This window comes from Plutella xylostella, chromosome 22 (assembly GCF_932276165.1).
Source record: "Plutella xylostella chromosome 22, ilPluXylo3.1, whole genome shotgun sequence".
Taxonomy (NCBI): domain Eukaryota; kingdom Metazoa; phylum Arthropoda; class Insecta; order Lepidoptera; family Plutellidae; genus Plutella; species Plutella xylostella.
The window spans coordinates 5,377,179-5,400,314 of record NC_064002.1 but is presented as its reverse complement, the minus strand read 5'-3'; the positions used below and the strand labels follow the sequence as shown (position 1 = coordinate 5,400,314).

Sequence of the window (23,136 nt, the reverse complement as noted above, 5' to 3'; positions counted from 1 at the left end):
CTAAGTATTATTTATCATTACGATTTTACAACCTTCTTACCTATATGGCAATAGAGACATAGGGTACTTCACTATATTTATATTTTATTATTTATGAGCAATTAGTAAGGACACACTGAAAAGTGTATTTATAACTAGGATTAAAATAATAATAAGAAAACAAGAATTCTAAGGGCCTCTTTCACAAAGACCGAGTAAGTGCCAGTTAGGTGGAAGCTTCCACTGTTAGAAAAATTCTATAATTTAATCTTAAGGATATTAAATGCTGCACTTTAGAGTCAGAAATGGTGAAACAGGCACTAAACCATTTAAACCACTTAATAAACATGTACACTTAACTAAATTTCTATTGAGTATTATGTGATGTTTTGTGTGCATTAGTCAGTGGCATCAAGCTTAAAATTTCCGTCATGCATATTTATACACCCTGAATAATTCCACTCATAACTTACCTAGTGATTATGATTACCATGCATGGAAATGTTTAATATTTCCAAACGTTCATTGTACAATAGTATAATATTTACCAAGTGCCTTTTCCTGAGCATCAGCCGTATTTTCTGAGTTGGAGGCGGCGGCAGTGGAGGTACTCGCTGCATCTCCACCTAAATACAATATTTTATAAAAACAAACAACTATCATATTGGTGATAAGAGGTAAAGTTTACCACGATAGATAGGATAGAACATTCAGTACGGAAGATTAGAATACTTACTCCAAATAAACGCCAATGTTCGGAATTAGGAATTTAGAATTTTAAAAATTAAGATTTTACTTTAGAAACGTTGATAGGTATTTGCAGGAGACGTAGTGAATATTTTCGGGTATTTCTGTATACTTTTGCTGTAAGAAATGTAAGAGAAGATCATGAAAATGTGACTAAGTACTAATTTTAAAGAATTTTCCTTACATAAATCAATAAAGTAAATTAAAAAACAATCGTTATGGCAGGAATGTTATTTGAAAAGAAAATGAGTGAGTAAGATTTTTAAGAAAGATAAAGGATTTTAAGTGCATACAATGCTCCCCTATGTAAGTAATATTTTTCTGTTTTGTTATGGTTATTTATCTTATTATTTGTAAAAGAAAACATATAAATATATTGTAAATAAACATAATCTTCATTATACAATTTAGTTGTGAAATTATATATAGAAATCCCATCCATAACTTAATTCCATTAGTATTACATTGTGCCCTATTTTCATACCATCTATAGTTATTATAAACCATAAGCGAATCTTAAACTATTTCAGTAAAATCAAACTGAGTATAAAAATGTTAAAAACTGAAACTTTACTGTTTTCAAGAAATATTGACCAAACGGATCGTTACAATCACCACTAACAATAAACAGAAAACCAGAAACTACAGTAAAAATTTAATTGAGTGTATCACTGCCAAATCGTATAGTGACAGCACGAATTGAATTAAAAATACTAAGTGACGTTTGAAGTCTCGCCAAATCAATTTGCTTTTCATCTATCTTTTCCTTTACCAACAAACATTTGCAAAAAATACTGCACTCAGTTCCCTAACTGTGCTATGACACTGGTACTTGAAGATCAGGAGAATAGACTCTATTTAGACCGAGCGAAGTCTAAAATGGGATGGAATTTCTAATGTTAGCATACGCTTGATCATCTCTTGATCTAGTGTATCGATTCGCAGTCACGAGAGAAAGGAACGCGAATTGGCAGCTCTCGGTCGAGTGTCGATGGATCTCTCGTAAATCATCGTAGCATGCATCAGTGGAAAACAACTCCTGCAACTTCCTATATCAATTTGAGTACCTACTCGCATACATCACTCATCGTGATATATATTTGGTGAATGACGAGACGATGACAGACACCATCTGATAATAAAATCACAATAAAATCTACACCATAGATATGAGATTTGCTTATAAAACAGCGCAATCCATTTTTATTATATTTTGGAATACCGTCATAAAAGATTTACTGTACTGACGACGCTGACGAAATGTGGAAAACTAAGTCGTAAAACCCAAAAAAAAACATCTGAGAAAACTATTTAAAAAACCAAATAAATCATCCTAAAGTATAAGATGCTTCAGTCTGCTAATTGAAACGGCTGCCTACTTTTTTATCTCGAACAAAATGGACAACTTTAAATGTTCTCTATATTTACTCAAAGAGCAATTGAAGCTATTAATTCTTTACAGGTGAGCAGTGAATATTGGCCATCATCCAGACAGGAGCATCGCAGCCACCCACTCGCGCGCCGCATCCATCTACCCGCAGTCCCCGTGGACCCGACTACAAATGCGCGATCACAAACAGAGACATTACACGATACTAAATAAAGCTTTTACCTCCATTTAATTAAATTAACGGACGTAGCCAAATAATATTATCGTACGTTAACTTTTCAGCTTTATATTCGTAGCCAACATACGCTTTTTCCTATCACTAATATGACATGTTAATACTATCAACCGTTTTTACATAAGAAATGCGCTAATAATAACTGTTACGCCCGATACTAGCTAATAAAACATGTGAATTATTTACAGCCCCGTCTGACGTAACAATGACGTCCGACTTTCTGTAATTTCAGCGACACGATAGCACGTTGGCTTTTAATGATAGAGGCATAGAGAGGAAGGAGGAAGCCGCTACGTACCTCGCCGGGACGCGGGGCGCGCCGCCAAGGCCTCCACCAGCAGCCGCTGGTTCACTCCACACAGGTTCGCCGTCAGCTTCTCACACTTTCGGTGGCAATTTACATCGCAGTCTAAAAACATACGAGGCTGAAGGTATAGCAACAGTCATCGACCCTCAAACCTACTCGGGATAGCCTGAAGCCGTGCAGAAGCGATCGCGAAACTGTACATGTTAGCTGAAGTCGGTAATGTTACGGAGCGGGGATTGTGCGTGTTAGTACATCGGTGCGGTGTGATGCTTCTGTGATGTATGAACGTTGGCGTGGATTTGAGCCTACCTTTTTTAATATGAACGAAGCCTGCTGGAGATGTAGGTGCGGAGGAGTCGAATCCTGAGTCGTTGGAGCCCGTGGAGGTCCTGCCGTCAGGATTGTTCTCACATTCGAAGAACTCGGCCGAGCCTCCGCTGGAGTCCGACTCATCGACAGATGATTCTTCTTCCGAGGAGCTCTCTGACGAGCTCACGGGTCGCAGAACTTGCGGCGATTTCTTTTGTAAAGGCCTCGGTGTAGCAATAAGAGGTCTCAAAGCTGCCTCCTGTTTAACAGGTTTTTTAATTGGAGTGACTGCCTTTTTCACTGATGGTAGCTTTGCCGGTTGTATCACTTCTACCACTTTGCTAATTTCCTCTGGTAATTTATCTACCTCATCACATTTTATTTTATAGCTATTTGTCGGAACGTTTAAAATTTCTTTATTTTCAATTTTGATTTCTGGAATGTTTTCTATTTTTGATTTATCTACTAGAGATTTATCTTCTTTTGGAATAACAGTTGCTTCCTCTTTGCTAACACTTTTACCGGATTCGTCTTGTTTCATTGAGACTGGCTCAATAGGATCCGCGGCTTGTTTAGAACCGTGGATAGGACATGGTGCTTGGTTTTCTTGCTTTGGTTCCAAAGATTCTTTATTTTCTATGTTGTTTAAAACATCTGGGTCTGCAAGTTTTTTATTGACACCTTTAGTATTCAACAGAGGTTTTTTAACTATGGGTTTCTTTTTATCGGAATCGCTAGGAGATTTAGATTTATCCTTGTTTACTGGTTTTACTTTAGTCTTCACATTTTTTATTTTAGGTGGTGTTGTTTTACTGTCGAGTTGCGTCGTTAATTTGCTTGATTTTAACTTTTCTTCCTCACTTAGGCATTTATTAGATACTGAAGGGTTCCCTTCAGTTTTAGTAATTTTATCGTTTTTAGTGAGATCAGTTTTTGGAAGATCCGGAACAGTTGCTTTATCTCTTATATCAACAAGTGTTGGTGATTCTTTATTTTCTACATTATCACAATGACTTGGTATAAGAGATGTGGTTAGCGTGGTTACTTCAGAGGTATCAGTAGTCGAGCAAATATCATTTTGTGAATCAATTTTTTCACATTTATTAAATTTAGGTGTATTGGTTTCTTGTACATTCTTTACTTGCTCTATCTTTGATGCCTTTGATATTAATACATTACTATCTTCTTGGGTACTGCTAATTAGACCAATATTTCCACCAATAGTATCAGATGGTACAGTTTCTGATGTAATAACTGGTGCCAGTATTTTTTTATCCATTTTATTATCAATTTCACCATCCTTTTTATCTGTCAAAATAACGTTTTTCTCAGCATTAGTGGCTGGTAGAATATTGGTTGCTTCATTTTTACTTTTTGTATCAATATAAGGTTTATCCGCATTTGACTCAGACTTAGTTTCATATTCTGCATCAGTAGGCATAGTTTTTTCTTTAATATCCTGATCAATATTATGTAAAGCCCCTTGGCATAATCCAAACTGATTAACATTCACCTCACCACTACCAGTAACTGGCAAAATATTACTCATTTCATTTAAAGACTCATCACTGGACTTAATATTGTTTTTATTTAATTCATTTTTATTTATGGTGGAACTTTCAACATTTAAAGTACTTTCCGGAGCAGTCTCTATTTTTGTAATTAAATCATTTAATGGTTGGATCGATTCTTTTATCACTTCGAGGGGTGCCGTCTCTATAGCAATAATATTATCAATAACTTGAATATCGTTGCTTTGGATTTCTGTTTTAACTTCTTCTATAACCAATAATTGCTGGTCTTTCGTTACTACTAATTGCTCCACAGATTGTTTGACAGTTATATCCATCTCATTCTGAGAGTCTATTGATTCATTATTTTGTGAACTTAATGCTTGTTCAAAAACATCATTATCTTCTTCTTCTACTTTCGAATTGTTTTGGATGTTGTCAGTATCAGGTACAGGATTTTCATCTTCAGGGCATAAAAAAAATGCTCGCCTTGCCTTTTCAATCTCATCTTGAATATTTTGTTTTCTAGCTATTAAATAAACAGTTTCTCTTTTACCAATTTTGTCCCAAAAATTACTGCTTTCTGTGTCAGTTTCATCACTATCTACGCTAAGTAATGTTTTTGTTTTTCTTTTCATATTGTACCTTTTACTTTTGGCTTCAGACATTTTGTCTGGCTGAGATTTAAGGTCGTTTGTTCCTGGAGTAGTATTAACCACAGACTGATATGATATTTCTCTCTTAGGAGGTTTAGGTTTTTCTTCGATAGTAACGGCATCAACTTTAAATTTAATTGTATTTGTTGGTGGCGATACTTCTACCGTCGAAGTTATTTTTTTATTGGTTTTATGCTTATTACTTTCATTGTTTTTTAGTGACTGTCTAAATTCTTCTATCGCCGGCAAGGTAGTCTGGTCTTTAGGAAATTCAGTTATGGAATCTAATCTACCAAGACTACTCCCAGAAGACGACTTTTTTAAGCTTTGTTTTCTGGAGACTGGCCTATCTCTAGAATTTCTAAATGAATTTATTCGGTCATGCAATGAATGATCAGACTGAGTCGTTTGCAAAGGATTGCTTATCTCATTTGATTTTCTTCTTTTCATTGACGGTGTTGGTTTGATTTCATAATTTGATTCGGCTTCAACGCCTACTTTGGTCAAGTCTAAAGTAGGTATGTCAAGATTTTCACTTCTTATTAAACAATCTAGAATGTTTGCTTGCTGAGCTAAAAGTTCTAATGAGCATCTTCGATCGGGAGATTTCGATCGGGATATATCACTGTGAGGTAATACAGCCGTTTCAGAACCACTTAAGTCACTACTTATGGTTTCTTTTTCTTTTTTTATGGATTCTTTTAGTATTCTAAGCTCATCATCATCTTCTTCACATTTATCTTTTACGATGAATTTTTCTACTAGTTTCGCACCAAGTGTTTTCTTTTCTCTGCTGTCTTTGTAAACGAGATCATCTGCTAATCTTTCCCTCCACCCTGGAGAGGGTTCTGGCTCATCGTCATTACTTTTATCAACTGGCTTACGAGGCGAATCTCTATCTTTCCGTTTTATTGTATGCAGTCTCACAACCGTTCTTCCTCGCTTAATGGTTGTATTTCTATGCAAACCTGGTGATGAATCAATTCCTGTTTCAGGTTTCTCGTCCACACGTGGCATAAAGGGTCCATTATCGATGCACATAGTCTCAGTAGGCGGTTCATTAGAGATTATTTGGACGGGATCTGGAGGCACGGGTTCCTCTGTATTAGTAACGGGTTCCACAGGGGCTTTCTCTGCCACCACCACAACTTCTTCCTCGACCGGTTTCACTCTAGGTGCTGACTCCGAAATTGGTACCCCATAAGTGGGCTTCGGTCTGTATCTATCTCTGGATACATCAATATCAGCAGTATTTATGTGAATCGGTCTGGGAGTGTAATTTTGGACCGCGTAGGACCTCTTTAAAGGGGGCAGCCGGCGGGGGCTGTGGATGCGCACGGGCCCCGTGTTGCTGCGCTCGGAGATGGTGCTGAGCATGGGCGAGTAGTTGCGGCTGGAGGGGCTCCATCGCGGCGTGAGCGGCGCGCGCGAGTAGCCGCCCAGCGACGAGTGCTTGCTGTAGTTGGAGCCGGGGTTCAGGTACGACGCACTGTACGACAATCCGATAGAAGGCGCGGCACTGTAGCTGTAAGGAGCACTGTAGGACGACGACCCACTGTAATAATGATCGGAATATAGCGGCATTTTGAAGGCGCGCGGCAGATCGGCGGAGAGGCAGCGCGCGCGTCGCGGCGTGGACTGGGCGGCGGCGGCGGCGGCGCGGCGCCCGCGCAGGTGCACCCCCCGCGCCCCGCCCCCACCCCGCGCAGCCACGCAGGTGATTGAGTGATGAACGCTTATACACAATAATAGACCCATGACCCGTGCGACATTACCCGTGATAGGAAGAGTCTATAAATATCTATTTCAGTCATACTTTTTGTGTTAGGCATTTTTTTTGTTTTTTTAAAGTTTAACAACTTTTTATTTTGGTAAATATTTGTTTTGTTAAGTCCATTTCTCCGATTTCTACTTCTGGTTCTTTATAAATAGGAAAAATGTCGTGTCAGTCCTAAAAATACCACTTCTACTCGAACAGACTAGTAGAGACATCTGTTGCCGGTCATCAACAATCTCTTGAGGTTTGTAAGTTTTTTGTTTTATCTATTTGACGACGTTTTATATCGTACCTAGAAAGCTATGTAAGTTCAAATAATCATAATCATCTGTATCTGTACTGTACTACATGTTGTAAAACCAAATATTTTTTAATTTTGTGATTATTATAAGAATAAAATGAATCGCCAGAGATATCGATAATTGTGATTTCATGCATTTTCTTTACTCACTGCTAAGTATGGAAGCATGGCATGATAAATTATGATGAATTATTTTAAGAACTAGGGTAAGTTGTTTTTTAGCTGTCATAATTATGATGATTCCAATTAATTAATGTAAGCTAATGACTAACATTATGGTTATTTCATGACTGTTTGCGAAGCATTAAAATCTAGAATGTCAAGTATTTAGCTGAAAAAAATCTAGTTTTACATACCAGTTTAAAGATAAGCTCCGGGGGGTTATACGTTATAATTTGGCTACATTTCTAAGAATTAGTAAAAACACTCTCGAGCAAGAGCATGACACAACACATACGAATAATATAAGTCAGAATTATGTGGGGAGTTTTAAGTAGAAAATGAGTATGATTTTCATAATTATAAAATAAAAAAATAAGGATGAATTTATTTTTAGCTACGAGGCTGCTACGCAGCGGCGTAGCCAGTTCGTAGCTTAGTTGCTACGACGGCGTAGGCTTTAGTTTCGTAGCATACTTTGCATTTGTAACAACAATTTCTAACATAAATTATATCACGTTTTCTTATATATGCAACAAATAATATTGTAATACATAAGTACAATGTGTGAAATAATTCCCAAACTATGTTCAGGGAAAATACTGAAAACAGTTAGTTAAGTACTTCAGCTATTAGTCTTTATACTCTTTATTGTAAACTTGGATCTCAAGCCACAACAATAAGCTCCGCCTTTATATGTAAGTATATATTTAAATCAAACAAAACTGGAGATAAGCCAACTGGCAATTGACAGCTGATATTAATATAGTAATTAGTACCATCTTCCATTATCACAGAAGATAATATATTATTACTTTTAATAAATAATATGTTTAATAAGGCTGATACACATCTCATAGCAACTAATTTTACGGCTAACTGTTATACTAATGCTTAGTATACATCTGCCGCTTCAGCAGGTAGTTTACAAGATTTGCCTACCTCCTTAGGCTGCGTCCCCAGTAGGCAAATTGTTCGCCGCCGACTGAGTTAGCGGTGTATCGGTTTAGCATGTCGAGTGCTCACAGTTTGCTAGTTTAGCGCTCACTCTTCGCAATATGCGGCGTCACGCACGCCTAGTTATAAGTGAGCACTTTGCCTACTGGGGACGCAACCTAAGAGTCCGCTACGCTAACTGGTCAAAGATAAAATATATTTTTTACTGGTGTCATTAATTAAAAAAGTAAGATACGTTTTTGTCCTAACCAGTTTCGGTGTTAGCACTCTATTGCAAAGTCAACTTAGGCCGTGATCCTAGTAGGCAAACTATTAGCGGCGAGATACTGAGATAGTCAGCGCGCGTAACGCTGCAAACTGCGTACTAAACTAGCAGACTGTGGACACTCCATTACAAATATATGGAAGAGCGTACTAAATCGATACGCCGCAAACTCAGTCGGTCGCTAACAGTATGCCTACTGTTGACACGGCTTTAATCTGACCCCGTGCGGCTCGCATTGAGGTTGTCTATAGCCGGGTCCAGACATGTATCCTTTGCCCGATCCGACCACCGTACCGTATCTGCGTATTGTATCAAGCGCCGTATCAAGTTGTGGATGCCTCTGATTGGCTCCGTATCCGTATTTTCATAATACGTCATAATTCCTTTGATGATCGGACAAAAACCGTCACGACATGGGACGGGCCGTATCATAACGGCGTATCGAGATCGCGTATCACGATACGCGTATCATTAACCGTCCACATTACGCGTCGACGATACGGATACGGTGATCGGATCGGGCAAATGATACATGTCTGGACCCGGCTTATGGTGATATTGGTGACGCACCTTCGCACTTAAGTCCCTGCTTGAAGAACCCGTAGAACAAGGAGCCGCAGTGGTCGCAGAAGGTGGGCGACACGAACTGGTGCGGGCGGAACCGGTGTGGCACGTCCACCTTGAACCGCTCCCGGAGGTACTGGCACAATGGAAAATAAATAAAACTTTAAAGTACAAGTTTAAATATTTTTTTGCTACTTTTGCTCCTGGCTGAAACGTTGTGTGGCTGTTAGCAACCGAACTTCGAAACTGATTTGAATGTGTTCTTTTTTGTGTTTAAAATATTGAGACATACAGATTTATTATACTCTTTCGCACCTTTGTCACTGTTTAATAATAATAGGTATAATTAGTACCTAATCATAGACCTACTATTAGTAATACACATGTTTTAAGCAGACCGGCCAAATAGAGTATACCCATAATGGAGCTCTGCTGGGCAGGCATATCACTCAGACTAAAATATTGATTATTTTCCTCTTATAATATTTTTGAAGCCGAACATATATTATTACATACTTTTAGATATTAGGTAATTAAATTCATTTATTTCAGATAACTTGATCTTGATATAACATGCAATCAGCAATATGAATTAGCTAAGTTCATGTACGCTACGAAACTGAAGCCTACGCCGCGCCGTAGCAACTTTACAAGGCTACGCCGCGTCGTAGCCAGTTGTGCCGTAGCATAAAAGAATATATTAGTTTAATCAGTACTTAGAATGTTACATAGTAAATATACCTATAGCGTTAGAAGTTAGAACAAAATTATTAAAAATAATAATTTAGCCGCCGAAAAAAAATACAACGTAAGTATACCTACATTTTGATTCCTGCATTTTTACCCTAAGATTTATGTTGTCTGAGTAACAGTGTTAAATTAAATATAAACAAACAATTTGCTCTATCCACTAAGTAATTGTTTCATTTTAGCACGCATGTGGGCCTCGCTACAGTTGTATTTCAAACTGCACGCATCAGCTGCTGATTTCAGACCACATTAATTTATTTTCACATCGTACATAATACCATACCCTACAATAGTAAAAGTAAGTAAAGTAAAATATGCTTTATTGCCAAAATAAAAATGACCTTACATAACTTATTCTACATTATAACTAATTATGACTAAGTTACATTATACTATTTTAGTTAAAACAAGTACTTCAATAAATTATAATTTTCTTTTGGCAAATGGTGACATGCTCAGCATAAGTCGACGGAAAACTGGTTTTCGATCGAGGCTGTTTTTCAGCATGCCCCAGTGTGTTTATTTCAAAAAAAAAAAAAATATTTAAACACCATAGAATTTAAAAAGTTAGTAGGTACAAACAAATAATTTTAGGAAATTAAATAAAAGGGTGAGAGATTATAAATTATCGAAATTCGGTGGCTTCCACACTAGGCTCAGCCTGTGTCGTGAATGCCAGTGTACCTGGTTACAAATAAAATGATTTAAGGCTGTCACTAAAGCTGGAAGAAAATCAGAATCTGTCAAATCTAGTGAGGGGGGGTTGAGGTATGCGGGGCGTTCTACGGACAATGACATGAAATTTTAACATAGTACTCGAAAACATAAAAGTGAAGACATGCCACTTTGTTAAAAATATACTAAGTAAGTAATATTGTTTTGTGATACGAAAATATTTATTTTTATTTGAAAGTATTTTTAATATTTAATAATTAATTATAGGTATATAAAGTCGTACCCGTGCCGATATTTATACAGGTTGTTGCAAAAAGGGTTTAATACTATGCCGAAACCAACGTGTGCAGCATGTTATTGATGTTATTTCTAAGCCAGGAAATGAAATCAGAATGTAAAAAAATCGCGAAAATATTATCAGAGTTTAATAGTTCAGGGTGTTGTATTAAACTCTGCCCCCGTGTAATAAAAAAAGTATAGTTAGCCGAAAGGGCGTTACTCAGGCGTCACTCTGAAAAACTTTTATCCTACGTAATTTTTTATATTCATGAAAAAAACGCTTCTTCATATAATTTTTTTTTGGTCACGTGACCTTTTAGTTAGACGACCTGTTTTTTTTTGGTGTTTCAAAAGCAGAACAGTAGTTTGCAGAACTCTGCATATACAGGGTGTCACAAAAGGTTACGTAGCTGGCAAAGGGATATGGGGAGGTCACCAGAAAAATAATAAAATGTAAGTACCCCCGCAAGGGAGTACATTAGTACAAGGCGAGAGTGTGTATTTTTTTTTTTAAGTACTTATGTGTATTTGGGATATGATAGAAATAATATTTTTGTTTCTTAAAAACCAAAAAATTTACACCTTGCTGCGCTCTTTTGCTCACTGTAAGTACACCTACAAATATTGCTGTATTAAAAAAAACGGTTTTGTTATAACGATTATAAAAAAAAAGTTATTTTCATGTCAAGGAGTCATTTACCTAATTACGATTTCACTCAACAGCAGGTGAACTGAAAAAATAAGTTCTAGTTCTATCATCACTTTAGATCGCAAACATTGTAACTCCACTTTTCTCGGCGAAAAGTACTCTTTGGTGTCAATAGAAACGTTTTTTGAATTCACATGTTTTCCTCTTTATTCGAAAAAAAAAACTGTATTCCGCATTTTACCATTTGTTTTCCTCTAAACCCCAAACCGTGATTTTTAAACAAGAAAACTTAGTAATTATACCCTTTATTCTCATATACAACGTGCGATGTAGGCGAACGTGAACGAAAACTATGCAATAAGCCTTTGTTTTTATTACTACTTTAGTAAATTACAATAACATACTCAACAATGTTAATTTTTTTTTGCAATGTTATGTTGTTAAATTAAGATCTAATATTTTATTAACATGAAGTTACTTTCAACTGTTTTTGCATCTATGCGTCGAATCACAGCATGACGGCTGCTGCAGCTTCCTGCTGTCCTGTCCTCCAACCAATCCCACCAGTACTGCAGGTTGCGTCGAATACGAGCCATTCTCTTCGACTTGACAAGACGAGCACAGCTGCAGCAATTTTTTCGTAATGAATCATTGGGATGTCATCCCCGAAGGAGGCTCTCAGCCTACCTCACGACCTGTGTGACATTAGAAAAATGCACTGTGCTAACGCCGTTTGCGAGCTTGATTTGCAGGACCGCGTTGTATGCCAAGTTCCACAGCAGAGGGGTCCAAGACCTACCGCTGTGGAACTCCGCAACTGAACTTCTTCTGTGAAAACAAACCCTCTCTTTTCGCATCCTTAATGTACTTGTTAGACACGTATGACCTCTGTCAATTTTTTGCAGATGACGAGATAGAGAAGACAAGTGATGGTATACAAGAGCCGCCCTAAAGGTTCGCCCTCTAGGGGATAGAGTTGAACGCGGTTACTATTTTTAAGCAAACAGCCAGCGCAACAACTCGCCCGTGGTTCTTATCCTGCTCCGACAGTGAACGAACGCAAAGTATTGTACCCACTATTCGAATCCGCATTTCGGATGCCAAACTGACTGTCCGAAAGGTCGAAACCGTACCACCACAGAGGTATGACTCGTTCGAAGAGCTTATCAGGCTCTTACAGCAATCAGATGTGTCGGTACACTGAAAGATAATCTACAGGCCTGCTTTATTTATTTAGGAGCACTAATGGCCTCCTTTCAGTCATTGAGTCACTGGCACTCAGGCTGCGGTTGAACAGGAAGATAGACTGTCTAAACAAATAATTTTTAGGCTAGTTAAAAAAAACTTTAGGTGGGTAGTATGCCAACTAGAACTACAAATAAAACAGTATTTTTGTCTCCTCTAAAATTTGGTCACGAGGAGTTACGATGATTACGATCTAAGGTGACGCTGACGATATTTTATACAAGGTATTGAAAAAAGGGTATAAAGCTTAGCCAAAAGTGGATTTAGGTGCCATTCTGATCCACTTTTCTTCTACAATTTTGAAAATTCACGTAACAAAACCTTTTACATAGAAACTTATTCGATCACGTGACTTTTTACTATAGAGACCGAATTTATTTTTCGAGAATTTCCAAAACTTGGAGAACAAAAGTTGTTCAGAATAACCCCTGAGTCAAACCCTTTCGGCACAGTATACCCTTTTTGCAACATCCTGTATAGGTAATATCAGGTTTATAAAAGACCTGGGCCTGTAGAGTGAGACTCGGCATGGGGAGTCATAATTTATAGATCTTTTAGGTTGCAGTGGCGAATGGGCACTGGTAGCCCTGCCCTTTTCTATAACTATAACTATAGGTAATTTTATGGCAATTTAAAAATGGTATAACATTTATCTATTTGAAAAAATCATTAAAAATATACATTACCTATCACCCTAATTTAAAAAAAAAATCAGCCCTTACTTTAAACTTATAACACCCCTCTATTTCCTTCAGGGGTTAAAAAACCTGTGTATTTAATATTTTCTTATGAGTTTTTTTTTTAAAACTAGGCTCTTACATAGTTGTACATAATATTATGCGGTATTTTATTCCACTTGTAACGCATAAAATTCATAGCTACAGTAAACATTTCATTTTTTTCATGGCGAGATACAGTCGCACTTAACCGCTTTTTTGCAAAGCTTGTTAAATAGATTTAAAAAATTATGTAAATTTTAGATCTTCAATTTTTAAAAATACTTACTTATTTTTAACAACCTGTAGTGTACAGACTACAGACTACCACATCTTAAAATATATATATTTTTAATTAACTACGGTTTTTGGTTTCAAATAAAACAAATTATGAACTTACTTTTCAACACCCTGTATATTGTGTAGCTTACCTACCATACACAACCGTTAAAATAAAATAAATTACCCCTCAGAATATAAACAGGCTCGCGCTTTGGCATACTGCATTGACCGTATAGTTCTTATTCGGAGAATCTAATAAGTGTCATTATGTGCAATGTTTACCTTTATCTATGCATCTGTAACTCTATAGTAAAAAATGTAAACAAATCGAAAAGGCGAAATGTTTTCTAAGAATTTTCGGCTTTTCTGCATCTAAAATGATTAGAAAATTAACTTTCCATAGCAAATGCATATGTATTATAATACTTGTAGTCATAATTTGTTGATTTAATCAGTTTTTGTGAAATATTTGATAAAAAATAAAATGGCGTGGGTATCGCTCCTAACAGGCCGCCACCAGGGCGACGACTGAAGAAATCTGAAATCTGTCACGGTGTCATCATTTTTAAACCGGAATTTATTAGTTTTTTGCAAAAAAAGTTGACTTTTGGTCCATTAAATCCAACTCTTTAAGGTAACTTTGTTAAGAATTTAATTACCTACACATACATATAAGATTCCATGAAAATGGGCCCTCTGATTTCGAGGGTTTTTTCATAATAAGTCAAAAAATGGCAAAAGACATGGTGTGTTTGCAATTTTTTTTAACATACTTATTATATCCTGCACCAATTTATAAGCAACTAACATGTTCAGTATACCCTCTGCTACAAAATATATTTTTATCAATGTGATAGAAGCCACCGTTTTTCCAATCTAATCAAGTATATCAAGCCGACTTTAGCATTTTAGCTTTAGGGATCCCCTTAATTTAAAGATCCTTACAGTCTAACAGAGGCGCCTTGTAAAGTAAACTACAGAACTAAAAGAAGAATACAATTTCATGCACTTATTTCATAATCTTTTTTAAAAAAAATTTAATAATAAAAATAAATAAAACTTTTATAAATAAATCGGTATGTGTAACTGAGAATTTTGAATGAGTAGATAAGTATGAATTAAATAATGTTTTGTGTATGTATCAGTGTTATATATATTATAGTTTTAAACAATGGAATTATATTATGCAAATTCGGTGCTTTATAATATGTGTTGAAGTTTGTGTGAGTGAATTTTGATGAAAGTGTGTATTTTACTGTAGGGATTGTATACTAGATATTTAAAAAAAATATTAAATATTTAAAAAAACAAATATTAAAATGTCAATACAACTGCTAAGTAAATGAGCACGTGACTTTTTGGCACAGAAAGCGCAAACAATCCAAAAATTAATGGTAAAAGAAGGGTGAAGTAGAATAGAAATAAATAATAATAAACTACTTCAAGTAGAATAATAAGCCCCTACTAAAGAAAATCAGATGCAAAATGAACCTCTATTGTCTACCCTGTACCGCAAGGGAGTACACTGATACAAACCGGGAATAATATAATAACAATATTTCATTATTCGAAATTCGATTGTTTTGATGTACACTTGTACAGCACTGATCGTACAGTAAAAAGTTATTTATTTATTTGTTAATTCAATTAATTTGTTCAATTTATTATTTTCTCCAATTTATTTTACATTTGAAATGACATAAAAGTATATTTATTTATTATTTCGGGTTTTCAAATTCAAATTCAAATGGTTTAATCGATGTAAAATTTTACAATTATTTGTCGATAGTCATCTATAGTCCGACAAACTTATCTGTTCCGGTGAGACCGAACTAAATTGATCCATATCTTATTACTCACTAATGAATTTTATATTGTAAAACATTAGATGGGTTCATTAACACCGCAAGAGCGAATTAACAATACGAGCAAACTTAAAATCTTATAGAATTAAGAAATATTAAACATTTATGTGAGCTGTCACCGGAACAGATAAGTTTGTGGCACTGTACCACCATTTCACAAAGGCCCCCGTCATTGAGAAGGAAAGAAATGGCGAAAGAAACTGGGTCTGATTTAAATTAATTTTTGGCATGTATGATTTTTATATTTTGACTAATAATTTTTTAAATATGTTTTACTAATTTACTATGGATGACATATATCTGGAAATAAATGTTTAATATAATAATAAAAAAGCGACTAGCCATTCGGGGATTACAGTATTACAGTTTTGGGCATAATGTATGTAAAGTCCGAGCTATGTATACGCTATAATATATAAAGCACCAACCACAGTGGTATCAGACTGCGCGCTGGAGCCGGGACATTTCCCGAGCAGCTTGTGGTGGCAGCGCTTGTGCGCCGCGGTCTGGCACACCGCGCAGCGGTAGCCCTGCTTGCCGAAGCCCCACAGAGCGGCGGTAGCCCATTCGGGTAAGCGCCCGCTTCTCACGCCAGAGATGCGGGTTCGAATCCCGGTGCTGACATGTACCAATGAACTTTGGAATTTGAGTACAATGTATACCATATCTCTTACGGTGAAGGAAAACATCGTGAGGAAACCTGCACATCGAGATTCTAGATGTGTACCCTAAGTGCATTGTACTCATTCAAAAATGGCGATACGGCTCGCGACCTATCACGTAACTACAAATGTTCAGCGAAAAGCGGTTGTCTCACTTGCAAGTCACCTCTGACTACCCCGTCGGGGATTACAGTCGTGAGCATATGTATGGAAAGTCCGAGCTATGTAGTTATACGCTATATATAAAACACCCACCACAGTGGTATCAGACTGCGCGCTAGACCCGGGGCACTTCCCGAGCAGCTTGTGGTGGCAGCGCTTGTGCGCCGCGGTCTGGCACACCGCGCAGCGGTAGCCCTGCTTGCCGAAGCCCCACAGCAGTGGTAGCTCAGTCGGGTAAGCGCCCGCTTCTAACGTCAGATATGCGGGAATTTAAGTACCTACATTGTATACCATCGCATCGCTCTTACGGTGAGTACAGCGAAAAGCGGGTGACTCGCTTGCGTACAATGTATACCATCGCTCTTACGGTGAAGGAAAACATCGTGAGGAAACCTGCACATCTAGATTCTAGATGTATTTGTATACCCTAAGTGCATTGTACTCCTTCAAAAACGGCGATACAGCTCCTATCACGTGAGCACAAATGTACAGCGAAAAGCGGGGGACTCGCTTGCGTCAGTAGGGGAAGACAGTCGTGAGCAATTGTAATATATAAAGCACCAACCACAGTTGTATCGGACTGCGCGCTGGAGCCGGGACACTTCCCGAGCAGCTTGTGGTGGCAGCGCTTGTGCGCCGCGGTCTGGCACACCGCGCAGCGGTAGCCCTGCTTGCCGAAGCCCCACAGCGGTGGTAGCTCAGTCGGGTAAGCCCCCGCTTCTCACGTAAGATATGCGGGAATTTAAGTAAGAAGCGCCCGCTTCTCACGCCAGAGATGCGGAAAATTAAGTATATTTTATACCATCGCATCGCTCTTACGGTGAAGGAAAATATCGTGAGGAAACCTGCACATCTAGATACTAGATGTATGCCCTAAGTACATAGTACTCATTCAAAAGCGATACGGCTCGCGATCTATCTCGTGAGTACAAATGTCCAACGGAAAGCGGGTGAGTTGCGCGCCACCTCTGACTACCCCCTTCCGAGATTAGGTACAGCATAATTATGTAATTTAGTCCGAGCTTATATAAAACACCAACCACAGTGGTGTCAGACTGCGCGCTGGAGCCGGGACACTTCCCGAGCAGCTTGTGGTGGCAGCGCTTGTGCGCCGCGGTCTGGCACACCGCGCAGCGGTAGCCCTGCTTGCCGAAGCCCCACAGGAACTCCTTGCAGAACGCGCAGAAGGTCGGCTGACGGAAGAACTTGGCCACGAACTGGTGCCCGCTTGACTCGTGCACCCTGGAAGAGTAAGGAGAGGGGGTGATTAAATTGATGTTTTGTTCATTGACTAGCTATCTTATATAACTCCTATGTTATTTTATTTAAACAACAGAATTGCGAAAGTTAAGCAAAATAATACATAGGTAGCTTTTATTATACTGTGGAATTTTCTCGGAAAAGCCTTTTAAACCCCAAAAAACCCGCGTGAAAATTGTAGTGTTTAAATATTTATGTAAAACCAATGTCAAGGTGCCAGCGAAACAATCATGGGTGATTTTTTAAAAGGTCCATGACTTCCAACTGTTAGGACTATTAACTAATTCTATTTTGGTACAAGAATTCAAAACAAAGGAATCACGGGTATTCCAAGTATTCGGCCTGTCACTACAGAAGCCAAACGCAATATCATGCAGTGTTTACTGTCTTATCTAATATCGTAGAGAACGTATGAATGTGGGTTAATTTTAGTCTGCAGTGCAACATTGTGAATTTTTACGATTATGCACCTAGAGTGCATGGATGAATTATGATATTGAACCGCACATTTAGCGGGTGTTGCCGTTCGCTTTCAAATTAATGTTTTTTGAACTTTTCAAATCTGAACTAACCCTAAAATGCAGTTCACTCATTTAATAAATACTGTTAACTAGGTAATAGAGCTGCGGTACTTATAATTTACGTAAAAGATCAAACTCGATCAAATTGCTTTTTTAATGTTTTTTGTATTTTAGTTAAAATATGACATTGTGCGTGTGATGTTTAGGAAATGTGTCTGCTGAGGATAAAATGTACACTATCTTATTGCATAATACCTACCTCTACATGATTATGAAGAGGTAACATAACAACAAACAATGCGACCTACTTGTGGTGTTTGATGGCGCCGCGCCGCTGCGTGATGCGCTTGCCTCGCGAGCGCCGCACCTCCTCGCCCTCCGCCTCACCCCCCGCCTCGCCCGCCTCGCCCGCCTCGTTGCAGCTAGCTCCGGGCAGCCACTGGAAACAACAACGACATGCCTTTAACTAATATCAAAGGAAAGCGTGTTTCGGCGGAGGCAGCGCTCAGTATGTCACTCTTTGCACGATTGATGGGTCTCTAACATATTTGATATATTTGATTTACACTGTTGAACTGTTTTTTTTGCTTAGCCCTTTAGCTTGCTGGATCCATGCCCCTAATAGAAGTAGCTTGGTAACTTAGTTTTAGCGTAGTGGTCGGATACGGAAGGCCATGGACGATGTCGATGATATACCATAATATTTTCTGCTGACATGGTGACCTAGGCATGGGTTTTACTATAGAGCCTAATAGTTGTTTAGATGCACTACATAACGAGTAAACAATCACAAGACTGAATACACAGCCAGTGAGTAACAATTAAAAACATAAACACATCAACATAAATCACGGCCTGCCATTCATCCCACTCACCTAGCTTATTCCGGCTAATTTTGAAGTACGAAAGTACATTACACTATTTCATGCTAACGTATAGTGGACTGGAAGGACGACATAATGACAAGGTGTGAACTAACTGACGACGTTTCTGAAATATCTTGAGAAACAGGTGGACACCGGTGAAAACCCAATTATTAATAAACATACCATTCATCACTGCACTTCGTCTTGAGATGTAATATATGGATCAGGAGCGCTTTAAATTATAATTTCTTGTTAAAATAACAAATAAATATGCCAAGTTGCTCTAAGTACCTAGATGTATTTCTACCAACAATGGAATGAGTAGTGGTAGGCACCTATGATGAAACTAGCTGAAGCAGAATGTAACTGGTAGCTTAGTACCTATATAAAATATGTTAATTAAAAAGTTACTTCATACGGAGTTACTTAGTAGGTAAGTACATGTGTTTTTTTTAACATTATAAAACTGGTCATAACGTAGGTAAATAATCTAATGAACATAAAGTGTAAATTGCCGTTCATTTCAGTTCCAATACAATATCTATATTCTAACGCATTTCATTCAATGGCGAAATATGGATCTCTATAATCAGGTACAATTAATTATGAATGTGTTGTCAGATTGCCAGAATTTGATCACGTTGACAGCAGGTACACAGGTAGAATCTAATTAGGTAAGAAGTAAGTATAAGAACGTATACTTGGTAATGAAAATTCAAGATTGACACCTAGACCTAGACTATTCTGCACCTAATAGTCGCATTAAAAATCAAATAATCTTCTAGCCTAACTAAGAAGTTGGACTTCACTTCATCAGTATTTTACTTAAGTTTTAAGTCTACAATCACCATACTAACCACGTGTTTCTGACTCAAGAGTTACATAAAAATTACAGGAGATCATAAAAGCACAACTTCAATGTAGTACAAAACAGGTGACACTAGAGCCCTCTACAGCCACGTACCCAGAACCACGACGCCATGCCGCGCCGGCGCAGCGAGCATTGCCAAGTGACGTCACCCGAGCCCGCGGGAAAACGCCATATTTGTGGCAATAATAACGGCGTATGTCCACCCCTACAGTGCCCGCGGTACTAGCCGGCCGTGCACTCCTCAAGGTCCCCAAACATTCCCTGGCATAGATCTGCTCGATTACGATTAGACTCTGGTGCAATGACAAATTGCCAAAATCTAGAATTCATTTGCACGTAGGTATTACGCTGAATGCGGATGTCGATAGCGTCTCGGCGCGTGACTCACGCGGCGAGACGGCCGTGTCAATGGAGATCGATATGTCTTCTTGATGATGGTGTGTTTCATTGACATTGTAATGAGTAAAAGTATATACATTTTTGAGTACAATTTGATTTAAAATACAGTAGGCAAGCATTGCAGCAGCAACCGGCATGATTGGTTATTATGCAGATTACAGTTAGATACAGGTATTTCCGACTGAGGTTTTAATATCACAGGTTGCTGTCACAGTGTACGCCTTGCCTTAGGTTTGTTAGGACTTTAAGAACATTAAGGCATTTCGGCGTGTTACAAGGCCAGAACGCACCCATAGTGTACTAGCACTGTATAGTTTCAAGTGAAAAAAATAAATATTTTACTTGAAAATATACACGATTTGTGCGTACTAATCGCGTATACTTTCAAGTTGGGATCCACTGAATCGTACTTGAAAATATACATTGCTATTACGCATATTGCTTGATTGGCGTATACTTGTCGCATATAATTTATACCTACATGCTGATTCTAATTTACTTAACTATTAAGGTAAATGTAAATGACTACAATTGACTTGTTCTGCCTGTCATACCTATAAAATGATAATAAATGAAGATGAACAAGCTCTAATTTGATTGATAAATTGATATTTATAGCAATCATACTTGCAAGTAAGCATACCTACTAATATCTTATTATTTAAATGAATTAAGAGTAATACCTACTACACTCCTGAACGGATAAGACTAGCTTAATGACGCCGTCGGCAATATTAAAGTGCATTTAACAGCGCATCAAAATATTATTATAACCAACTAAAATAGTAAATTTTGATCAAATTTTAAATTTAATGGTTTAAAAAAATTACGGTCATTTGGTGTTGACTTTTTGCTACTTGGACTTATTCATTGCTCGTGAGTGTAGTAGGTATTACCCTATAGACCTATTATAGACATATTTTTCATCAAGTTTTGAATTCACCGTAATTGTCTTTTATGAATTGTTCTACACCCTCTTATGAGATAATTTTTACTATTAACAACAGTTCTACAGTTTAATATCAATTTACTTTTTAACTTACGGTGTAAACAAAAAACAAGTTACGAAATTAATGCCAAGTGCGGAATGATGATGCAATTTTTAGAAAGCAATAGACTTATTACTATTTCGCATGAAAGAAAGAGAGAGCAACAATTCAAAAGGGCTACCTGGTAACTAATCACGTATAATTTCAAGTGCTCGCATTGCCGCTTGGCGCTTGAAAAAATACACGATTAGTGAGAGAGTTAGAAAATTACACGCAGTGGTATAACTGCTGCAGTATATTTTCAAGCCATAATTTTGGCCCCACTTACTTGAAAATATACGCGATTAGTGCGTAATGGCCTTGTATACTTTCAAGTAAATCATGGCACCATTTTAATTTGAAAATATACGCGAGCAGTCCCAACCTCTGCGTTCTGGCCTTGTATAGTTTCAAAACACGCGGCATTTCGTTCAAAGCTTTTAAATGTATCACAATATTCTCATTTTCTTGGAAAAATATTTTAAAAATAAAGTAAATAAACACATAAATGTTGGCACAGGATTGTATTGGCTGAGTAAGAATAATTTCTTCAAATTGCTTACACTTCATTAACTCAGTAATAACAAGATCCAATCTGTTTTGCGATGATACTCGTTTCTGGTAAATTATTAGCATCCGGTCGGCGGCAGCATCCGCAAGTTGATGGCTAACAATAAGTCACGTTCAGAAACATTTATTCGAAGATGATTGTAAGCTACACAAGCACAAGCAGAGAACGAAGGATTCGTAATAACGACTGAACCGTTGGCTAGAAGCCTCTATAAGCACGTAACCCAAAAATATTTATATGGTGCGGTAGTAGAAGTAAAGAAATTATTTCTGTCTAGGTTCCATAGAAACTGTTTATGACTGTTGTTTATTAATACTTTAATTAGTTTCGTACTTAGGTCTGTCGTAGCAAGGTACTACGCCGCTACGACGTAGCTCGTAGCGCGTAGCCGACCGTAGCATAATAATTTTGAAAAAATTAATTGCTTGGTGCTTTACAGACGATTTTAATTAATTGTGTATTGAAAATTTGTGAGTTGCTTACCCACTTTTCTGTTGTAGAAACTTGAGTCCCTATCACAGAATATGTCTGTGGTCCCTATAAATAAATTTTACAATATTGTGTCTAGGTCTAATGTATTTATAAGGTCGGCTCGGTCGAGACACGGTGTAGCGTGAATCATCCTTAAAACTTCAGTTAGATAATTCCATGTATTATATTGTAAGAAGTAGTAGAAACTTGAGTCCCTTTAAATACAATTATTTTCAGACATCAACACCTTTTATGGCTTCTATGAATAATTCAAAGCCAAAATTTGCGAATCATTCCCGTGTTCGTCAGCTATCGTATATTTGGTATTGGTCGCACGGCTCCAAATTCGTAAGAATTTCAACAAGTTATTAAGCTGAATTTGATCAGAATTCTTTTTGCTGATGCGCATCAACTCTTTTGGCTTGCTTAAGAAACTTCACTATAACTATAATTAACCACAATGATATGTGCTTAATTGCTCCTGAGATAATCAAATGCAGGCAAAGGTAAAGCTATATAGATATAGATACCTTAATTCAAGCATGATAAGAAAAGATAATCCCTATAATTTATCTACACCATATCCAAACCCTTCATAATAATCATAGTTAATGATAATTGGGAGGGTTTTGAATCCATAAGTATGGATACAGTTCGGTCCTGATGTTGGTTACGATAACACCTTAGAACTTTCTCAAATCAACTTT

At 37.4% G+C, this 23,136-nt stretch overlaps 1 protein-coding gene across 6 annotated transcripts in view; it reads right to left on the bottom strand.

Moving 5' to 3' along the window:
• Positions 1-23,136, bottom strand: part of LOC105383046 (putative protein kinase C delta type homolog) — a 39,836-nt gene that overhangs the window by 15,573 nt on the left and 1,127 nt on the right. The window contains exons 1-6 of one of the 6 annotated variants that reach the window (XM_048628966.1): positions 20,054-20,086; positions 18,532-18,662; positions 17,483-17,684; positions 9,164-9,293; positions 2,650-2,760; positions 528-605 (exon numbers count right to left, since the gene is read on the bottom strand). In XM_048628966.1, the coding sequence (XP_048484923.1) occupies positions 528-605; positions 2,650-2,760; positions 9,164-9,293; positions 17,483-17,684; positions 18,532-18,662; positions 20,054-20,071 (670 nt within the window). In that variant the 5' untranslated portion in view covers positions 20,072-20,086. Of the gene's footprint in view, positions 1-527; positions 606-2,649; positions 2,761-2,967; positions 6,939-9,163; positions 9,294-17,482; positions 17,685-18,531; positions 18,663-20,053; positions 20,087-23,136 lie in introns of those variants that run through there. The other 5 variants (XM_048628965.1, XM_038122532.2, XM_011553030.3 and 2 more) reach the window with 5 other exon arrangements.